At 32.4% G+C, this 10,000-nt stretch overlaps 1 protein-coding gene across 3 annotated transcripts in view; it reads left to right on the top strand.

The window, feature by feature from the left end:
* LOC113803725 (syntaxin-1A) overlaps positions 1–6,253 on the top strand; it is a 16,334-nt gene extending 10,081 nt beyond the window's left edge. For all 3 annotated transcript variants that reach the window (XM_027354535.2, XM_027354536.2, XM_070126283.1), the window contains exons 5-7: positions 159–340; positions 765–971; positions 2,397–6,253. In XM_027354535.2, the coding sequence (XP_027210336.1) occupies positions 159–340; positions 765–971; positions 2,397–2,408 (401 nt within the window). In that variant the 3' untranslated portion in view covers positions 2,409–6,253. The remainder of the gene's footprint in view (positions 1–158; positions 341–764; positions 972–2,396) is intronic.
* The last annotated feature ends 3,747 nt before the right edge of the window (positions 6,254–10,000 follow it).

The following is a 10,000-nucleotide window of genomic DNA, read 5'->3' as shown; positions in this document are numbered from 1 at the left end:
GTTACTAGGAATTTTGTAATATTGATAAGTGTATAATCTTGAAATCATAATGTATATATTAATATGAAATGTGACATGTGTACCTCATCTTTTATATTATCATAAGTATATATATCACTCATAATGTCATTTTTTATTCTATTCTTCTCTTCCTTCAGGTCATGATGAGAGGAACGAAGAAGAACTTGAATCCCTCTTAGAGCAGTCCACTGAAATCTTCACACAAAATATCATCAAGGAAACGCAGTTGGCACGACAGCAGTTGCAGGACTTGCAGGACAGGCATGAAACTGTCATTAAATTGGAGAAATCTATAACGGAACTTTGTCAGTTATTCCAGGTAAGAAGCCATTGTTTTACTTTGTTTGTTTTGTAAAGTAAATTATATTTACATGTATTCTTTTCATCCAATAGCTTTGTAGTTACTGGATTTTGTATTTATTTGTCTATTTGTTTATTTACTTATTTATTAACTTATTTATTCATGATTCAGTCATCTAAGTAGTGATCAGAAATGGAAGTTAATAAGAAAAAGATACGTTTTGCTTTTCTTTGCTTTCCCTTTTATTTTCCCTCACATTGAAATATATAGGACTCCTACTGTTATAATCTTTCCCTATTCATACCTTATATTATGGAAAAGCTCAAAGACCTGTTATCATGTATTCTTCTCCAAATATCTTCAGGTTTCTAGAAATTCCAAGTGTGCTCCAGGTCTCAGCAAGCCAAAACTGATACTTAGATAACACAATTTTACCCAACAGGACCTGGCATTACTAGTGCACCAGCAAGGAGAAACCATTGACAGAATAGAGTCGCACATGTTTGAGGCGCAGGAGAGGGCCACCAAGGCGAAAGAACAGCTGCAAGAAGCCGTTGTCAACAAGAAGAAAGCTATGAAAAAGAAATTCATCCTGTATATGATCGGAGCAACCTGCCTGCTTGTTGTGGCTTTGATTATTATATTCAGTGTATGTGAATGCTAAATTTGGTCTTTTTTCTTTTCTTTACTTTTCTTTCTTTCTTTTTATTGTTTATTCATTATAATGGTTTTCGAAATACAAGTAAACTGATAACAAACAGTATATATATTCCCTCCTCAGGTGTTCAGATTGTGGTCATGATCATAAATGTTGAGCATTTAATGAAGCTGAATTAAAATCGCTATTGAATATAGCCATTACATTATTTCATATAGTATAGTGATTAAGATGAGTTCATTTAACTCTTTACAGTGATCATCCAAACATTTCAGTGATTAATCCAATACAATCTCAAGTGTTTCTTTTCAACAACAATTATTTGTGGATGTACTTTGCTCTTTTTATAAAAATTGTTTTTTTGATAACATTACCATTTTAGAAGAATATCTTGGCTTTTGTGGTAAGTCCTATAATTGGATTTGAAAATCTGTATGATGTCATCTAAACTGGTAAACTTTAATTTGTAGGCTTGTATGAATGTTGTTAGTATATTATCCTGTCAGTTGCCTCATTGAAGAAACTACATTTATCTAAGAAATCCTATTGTGTTTAGTGTAGTTGCAGATCTAGACCCATCGATGACGGGTACATGTCCGCCTAGTTTTGTTTTCACACATGGCTACACAGGTGCTCAGCCACCAAGGAGTCAGTTAGTTGGCAAGTAACTGCACCTGATATCCCTGTTCCTTGATTTGACTTGATTGATTTATTTTTTTAACCATTTATTGGGCAAGTGAGCATATATGATCACTTAAATACATGTATATATATGATGTATTTAAAATGTGTGCCCGGTAAAGGGTTACTTCTATTATTATCGGTACTGTTGTTATTATCATTGACATAATGATTATTATATTGTTATTAGACTACGAATGATAAAAAATCAAAAGGATACCTCTAAAAATCAAGGAAAAGGGTTGACAGGTGTGGAAGCTGGGACTAATAATTGACTCCTTGGTGAATAAGCACATTTTAATCATCTCTGTGTAAACACAATAAATAAGCTAAAATTGCCGTTAACATGTCTTGTATTTCATGCCATCCGTAACCTTTAGGTTATCTGAGAGTGTTTGACGATACTTTTAAGGTTGTAAAAGAGGAAAAGGAACAAACTAGATAGGTGCTACATATGTAATGAGCTTTTATTTCATTTCTTTTGTTTTTTGTTTTTATTGTGACTTTTTCATATTTATGTACTTATACTTTCCCTAGTAGATACTTTATTAGTATTTTGTTGAAAATTTACATTAGATTTTGATTTATAGAATTGTTGCACAATAAACTGTCCGTCTGAAATGTAATAATAATGTTTAATAATTTTCTTTCTTATTCTTTCATTTACGATGCAATTCATTTCTTTCTCTCTCTTTTCATGATAGTGGTAAGACTAACTCATATTTTGTATTACAGTTTGTGGGCTGAGGAGGATGAAGACCCTCCCTGGTTCTGTGCCCCTCACATCGGTGTTCAAGAGGACGGCTAATAAATTGTCAGCGAGTGATATCTGCGTTGTCTTTTTAGTGTGAATATTTATTTTGTTTATTATGTGGAATAAAAGAATAATAGCTTGAAGGCCACTCCATTTTGCAGTGGGATTGGTCTTTAGGAATGTGCGGTTGGGTTTGAATTGTGCATTTTGCATTTTAGAAAGTCAAAATATTTACCCTGGCTGGTGTATTATTGAAAAGGTCATGCATTTTCTTTTTTCGTCTTGCTAATTCCAAAATCCATTTTGTTTACTTTATTTTTATGAGAGTTCAAATTGGCTTTATATTTTGTACTAAATGATAAGATAAGAATTATGTTTTGCACCAATTTAAAGAAAGACTATATTTTTGGCAGAATTATTGTTATTATTAACATTATTATTGATATATGTATTTTTTAAAGGTAGGCTAGGAATATTTACCACACCATCGATAATTTTGTGATATTAGGATACATAGAGAAGAGAATGTATGATGCTATTTTTGAAACTGACCATGTAAGGAGTACTGGAATATTTTTTTACCAATATGACCTTTTATGTTGCACGTAAAAGATTATTGTTCTAGGAATCTTCCAGGTAAGAAATCCGTATAAAGTATCTAATATTACAGTTGTATGAGTTTGATGATTTGGCACAAAAGGAGTAAGCTGCCAAAATACCATTCTTTTGTTTTCTCCTAAGAGCAGAGGAGTAGTCTTCATGCATTGATAATGCACAATAAACTAATATAGAATCTCTGTAAGAGAAGAATGTGTTCATAAATTAATGGCATATATATCTGTATTGATGCAGATTTGTTATTATTATTTTCATTATTATTATTGCTATCTATTATTATTATTATTATTATTATCATCATCATTATTTTATGAGATTGAACACCTTTTGGGAAATATTTTGAATTTATTTTAATTAATTTTACCTTTAGTCACAAGCATGCTCTTGGATGCACACCAACACCTTTTCTTTTCTATAACTTCCATTTTCCTCTCTTTTCCATATTGTTTTTCCTTTTTTTAGTCTATGCTTTCTAAAAATTCTTTGTCTTATGATGAGGAAGTATGTAATGTTTGTTAAAGAGCTGGAGTAATCATTGTTTCTTTTTTGATTTCATCATTCATTGTATTTTCCTATTTGTTTATTTATTTCTCTGAGGCATCAAGAACTTCATGCTTTAAACAGTTATTATCTGAATCTGTTTTCTGTCTTACAAAGGAGTATTTTACAGGGAATATGAAGTCAATCAGCAAATCTTTTCTCCAAATGACAGTCTGTTTATCAATAACATTTTAAAAATAATATATATGTATATTTATAAGTTGTAGCCTATAACTTGTAACTCCGTGCCTACATCACTGGATATTTTCCTTTGACAGTGAGTTACCCCAGAAAAATTCACAATATCCTCAGGAATGTAATTTTTGTATCCAGATATTTCTATTTTGCATTTGCTTTGCATACCCGGTTTGATATTGGTTTATTAGAGATTGCGGTATTTAGTTCTCGAATATTGTACTGGTTGAATATTTCAGTTTAGCAAAATTGAGGATAAAAATGAATGAAAGAAATGGAAAATTTTGAACTTATTTCCATTCTGTCGGCATCTACTTCCTCTTCTTCTTTATGCCTTCAGTTTTATTTTCTTCTCCTGTCTTGTCTTATACTTCTTTTTATTTTATTTGTTCCTTCTCTTTGTGACCCAGCTGCAGTCGTTACAACTATATTTTTAAGACGTTGAAGTAACAGTTATTTATTTCACAAAAGGGCATAGAGGCCTAGCCAAACGTGGTATGGTAACTCCTTAGGCTTCATACCTCATTGTAGTTCCTGGTGATGTTGATATGATTATTTTGTTCTTGTGTTACTTTGTTCATGATTTGTATAATGATTCGAGTGTATGCAGGTGTTGAAGGCATTGTGTTTAGTGACTTCAGGTGCTCAGTGTTAGTATAGAATTTGTTTTGTTTAACTATCACGAAGTCCTCTTTGGAAAGACAACATTTTGTACCGCCTTATCCCGGAAATATTTTGGAAAGATAACATTCTGTACCGCAATATCCCGGAAACATTGACTCATTTTCGGGTATGTGGTTAATTTTTTTTATTGTTATTAGTGGATAATGGATTTTGATGTCAATATTTGCCTGGGACAGAATGGGTTTTTATTTTTATTTTTTATTTATTTATTTATTTATTTTAGATTAATTTATTTATTTTTTAAGAGTGAACCACAATTTCTTTCATTTTGTACATTTGATAAAGCTGTTTTATAGTAATCTGTATATTTGATGATAATTTAAAAGTTAGTAGGATTTTCTTTATTCCTTTATTTATAAATGTGCAAGCAACATGCAGAGCTCTTGTTAACTTTATTGGTAATTTTGATTATTCACCTTTCCTATTTTTTTCTTCTTTTAAGAGAAAAAAATGATATCAGTTTGTTATGATTAGATTTTCAAATTCATATGGCACTTTTATATTATAGCATTTACTCAAAATTGTTTCAAGTTTAGATATAAGGTTCATATTGGCAAATTTGTAAAGATAGGAAGATGTTCCTATAGAAGAAGGAAAAATTATTATCTTAATTTTAATGAAGAAATTATTTGAGATTGGTGGAATTTTAAGAATTATAACTTTGCATTTTTAAGCCAATATTTTGGTAATATATTTGAGTTTCTCTATTGTCTAACCTAAATACAAACAAAACTTCACTTCCGCAATCAGACATCACCTATTACACGTGCCTTCAAAAATATTGTGCCTTTTATCTTTTTTCAAACACAAAATAATTGGGTGCTTAAACAGTAAAGACCCATTCATTTGCTTTTAATCTCAATAAGTGACACTTGGAGAGAATTAGAAAAGTGATATGAAATTCTTCCTATCTGAGAAATACTGTAGCAGATATGCAGGATTTTCTGCATAAGTAATTGAAAGTGCATGTGTTTTCCATTTACTGTTTCTCATGTGTGGTTTCATGCCCTGTATGTGTATGTGTATGTTTGAATGAATGTAGCTGAAAATATGAGACATAAATAGTATTTGATACAATCTATAATTTGATGTTTTGTTTTACATATGTGTATATTTTATGAGATATAAGAGAGGCAACTGGTTTGTGATCGGGCGGCAGCTTTTATAAACCGTTTCAACCAGTGGAAATTTTCCGTTTGGCTGCTTGATTGTCAATGTATGAATTAATGTTGACATATAGAATTTATCATTATTTTTCTTTCTTTCTGCAGAAGGGCTTGGTTAAAATATTGGTTAATGACTATCATACTTTAGATGTTAAAACACAAATATGCTACAATTGTGTTTCAGCTTCCACATTTATATATATTCATTTGTAGCAAATCTAGAAAATATAGTATTTATGATAATGAAAATCCATCCGATCAAATGTGAAAAGCAGCATATTTATTGCCTTTTATGTCACCAGCTTCTTCCTAAGACATGATATCCATAATATCCACATCATTCATTTATTTGCATGCTAAGGGTCAATGTAGCATGGTAGTAAAAGGGTTAATGTAGATTTATATTTGCACTTGTACTAAATAATCTGACTTGGCTATACAAGGGACCAAAGACCTAAATATAAGCTGGTGCCTTAATGTGTAGTTATTAATGTTTCATGAATGACTGAATCATGCATGTATGGTAATAATGCAATAAAATGTACTTAATCCTGAAATACTTAAATGCATTTGTGATGAATTATATAATGCCTTGTTTTTGTATCGTCAAATAATTAAAATTGGATATAATGGAACAGTTCTTTCAATATTTCTCCATTATGGTAATTGCATGTTCCCTGAGTTCAGAGTGTGTATATTACATGAAAAGAATTGCCAAGTCTAACAACAATGCATTGAAATAGTACACATAAAACTAATAAAATGGATATTTTCATTTCAATTCATTATTATGAAAATATCTTTTTCAGTGTTGTCATTTTTATTCTGTCGTTCAATGTTATTGGCATTGATTTTCTTTTTTTTTTTTTAGTAAATATAAACTATATGATACAAATTTCATAATCAAATGTAGTAGAGAACTGGATTTACACATTTCAGTAAACAAAGATGACAATTTCAATTTGTCCAAAAATGCACGGTTCATTGTTGCATGACTATTGTTTTGCATTATGTACCATTAGTGACGGATAATGCATTATTTTTACACTTAAAATGGGTTTTCACTGATGGCACAACCTAGTATGGTTCAGTTTAATTGATAAATCTTTTAGGTCCACACTTGGGCCAGTCCATGCTGCATGGTGAACAAGCACTTTGCTAACACTAAGGAAAGGAGAACTGTGCGGTGAAAACAGAAAAGCAGACAGTTGTGCGAATGTCACAAAATTTCCAGTCTGGGAACTGCCTATATAGACAGATCATGGAAGGAGTAAGAATTCAGGAGTGTTGACATTTCTGCTGCTTAGGGTAGTTGTACGAGGACTATGCATTCTCTCTCTCTCTCTCTCTCTCTCTCTCTCTCTCTCTGTCTCTCTCTGTCTCTCTCTCTCTCTCTCTCTCTCTCTCTCTCTCTCTCTCTTTCTCTCTCTCTCTCTCTCTCTCTCCCCCCCCCCCTCTCTCTCTCTCTCTCTCTCTCTCTCTCTCTCTCTCTCTCTCTCTCTCTCTCTCTCTCTCTCTCTCTCTCTCTCTCTCTCTCTCTCTCTCTCTCTCTCTCTCTCTCTCTCTCTCTCTCTCTCTCTCTCATTCCGCCGCAGTTGCAAAATGTCTTCGCCTGTCCCGTTGGCTCAAACCCGATATCACGGCTAGAAAACGACTAGTCGCTTTGAAAGGTCAAACACAGATGCCGTCGCTGATTAGAAAGGGCATCCAATCAGGCAAGAATGGCACTGCCAAAACTCTGAATAAAGATTTGAGAAAAGCCAATGTCTTGCAGTTGAATGATAGGCTGTGGAATGAGAATTGCACACACATATGTGTTTGTGTGCTTCTTTGTGTGTACATACAGAAACACAGTGTGGGTGATTTACTGTAAAGATAAAAATAAACAACTTCACAAAGCAAGATATGCTACCAGCACATTTCAAAAGAATTGCATCTCTTATATTATGAAGTCAGTTATTCTGTTTTATCCTTTGAATGTGTTTGTCGTAAAGAACTTACTTTCATACGTTTTCATAAAATCAGGGAGATTCGTCTGGCAGCGCTGTTCGCAGGAACGTTAACAGTTTCGGAAGTGTGTTATCAGGCGCGCGCCCTATAAAGATGGTTGCCCCCCCCCCTTATTTCTGGGGCAACTCTTCAAGCCGGACCTTTTGAATGAAACAGCTATGCCAGTGCAGCATTCACTGACTGGTCGACGCGATTTTTTAAAATTCCAGTTGCCCGATAGCCTCTATCTTCCGATACGTGTATGTGATGAATAACTCTATGGCCTCAAAACCTCCTGCAAAGCACTTCGCGAATTCGGAAATTATGAGTGGCGTTGACCTCTATTTCTGCGCCTCCCTTTACAAAATACTTATATTTAGAATAGGTATATAAAATAGGTATATAAAACTTCTTTTATCATGGACATTCAAGTCTTCTTAAAATTGTAATATTGCTTCATGCCCATTACAATAATAGTTATTTATTTTAACACTGCTGTTATACTGTTGAATTTCATTATCACAGTTTCGATAATCGTTATGATTATAATTAAGCGATTCATATTATCATCTTTATTGTCTTCATGTTATATCGATAATTGATAATGTCTTATCACTGCAGCTACTTTATTCACTACCACATTACTTTTCTCGTAATTCGCAGGCCACAGACGCATATCGAATGTACAAAATAAAAATAGTTTGTGCAGATGGCCTCTTTAAAGAAAACGAACGGTATTTTTCGAAAACGTACAGTTTTAAAAGGTATCCTCATTGTTTATGTTTAGAAAGCATATAATGACATACAATACCTGACAGTGAACTTCACGGACACACACACACACATAAATATAGATAGATAGATAGGTAGATAGATAGATAGATAGATAGATAGATAGATAGATAGATAGATAGATAGATAGATAGATAGATAGATAGATAGATAGATAGATAGATAGATAGATAGATTGATAGATAGATACACAGATATATATATATATATATATATATGTGTGTGTGTGTGTGTGTGTGTGTGTGTGTGTGTGTGTGTGTGTGTGTGTGTGTGTGTGTGTGTGTGTGTGTGTGTGTGTGTGTGTGTGTGTGTGTGTGTGTGTGTGTGTGTGTGTGTGTGTGTGTGTGTGTGTGTGTGTGTGTGTGTGTGTGTGTGTGTGGTGTATGTATATGTATATGTACGTGTGTGTGTGTGTTTGTATGTGTGTGTGCGTTTATATATATATATATATATATATATGTATATATATATATGTATGTATGTATGTATATATATGTAAATATATATATATATATATATATATATATATATATATATATATATATGTATATATATATGTATATATATGTAAATATATATATATATGTAAATATATATATATATATATATATATATATATATATATATATGTATGTATGTATATATATGTAAATATATATATATATATATATATATATATATATATATATATATATATATATATATATATATATATATATATATACATGTATGTGTATAGAAATTAATATATATGTAAATATGTAAATATATATATATATATATATATATATATATATATATATATATATATATATATATATATACTCACACACATACACGCACATATATTAGTACCGAATTTACCGGCGTATCAGACGCATTTTATTTTTAAATGGATGAAAAAGATGCCCTGCAGCCGTATTACGGATGGGAGACGGAAACCCCGGATGAGCATACTAAGCAAGTTTAATAGACAGAAAGTTTTGCGAAACTTCGTTGCTTTCAAATCGCCTTCGTGTATTTCTATTGTTTGTTCATATCGGTTGTGAAGCTTCGCGCACTACGTCGACGCATGACTCAGTCAACCTGTCGGCGAATTTTTGAGATATTCTTGGAATCCCGAAGCTTCCATCCTCAGCCAAAAGAGTTGAAAGTTCGTCACGTGCAAAATTCGCTTAAATATTATGTTTTTCTCTAAAACCTTCCAGCTCTTACGGGAGATAGTTATATTCACCAAACGGTCCTTGCATTCATTTCGTTTTATCATTTAATGGTAGAGTTGGCATTAATGGGTGTTTTTCTTCCTCCTCAAGAAACCACGGAGTAAGTCCCCCATGGATGCAGCTACTGAGTGATACCGACACTTATCTGAAAAAAAAGTGCGCGGCTGCATCTTTTCCACTGAGAATATTCACGTAGCATCTGTTCGTCCGCCGCATCGTGTGTGTAGCGTAATTTCGCGCCCGGAATCAGACTCACATTACTTACCTCCTTCACCAGCATACATAATCCACACCTGATGTATGTCTTGTATCATTTAACGCGAATGTGTTACCTTTATAAAACGTTTGTTCATCTAAGTAAAGAATACTTTTAGAAAT

The sequence above is a fragment of the Penaeus vannamei genome, chromosome 10 (assembly GCF_042767895.1).
Source record: "Penaeus vannamei isolate JL-2024 chromosome 10, ASM4276789v1, whole genome shotgun sequence".
NCBI classification, from domain to species: Eukaryota; Metazoa; Arthropoda; class Malacostraca; order Decapoda; family Penaeidae; genus Penaeus; species Penaeus vannamei.
This window is presented reverse-complemented; position numbering and strand designations above follow the sequence as displayed.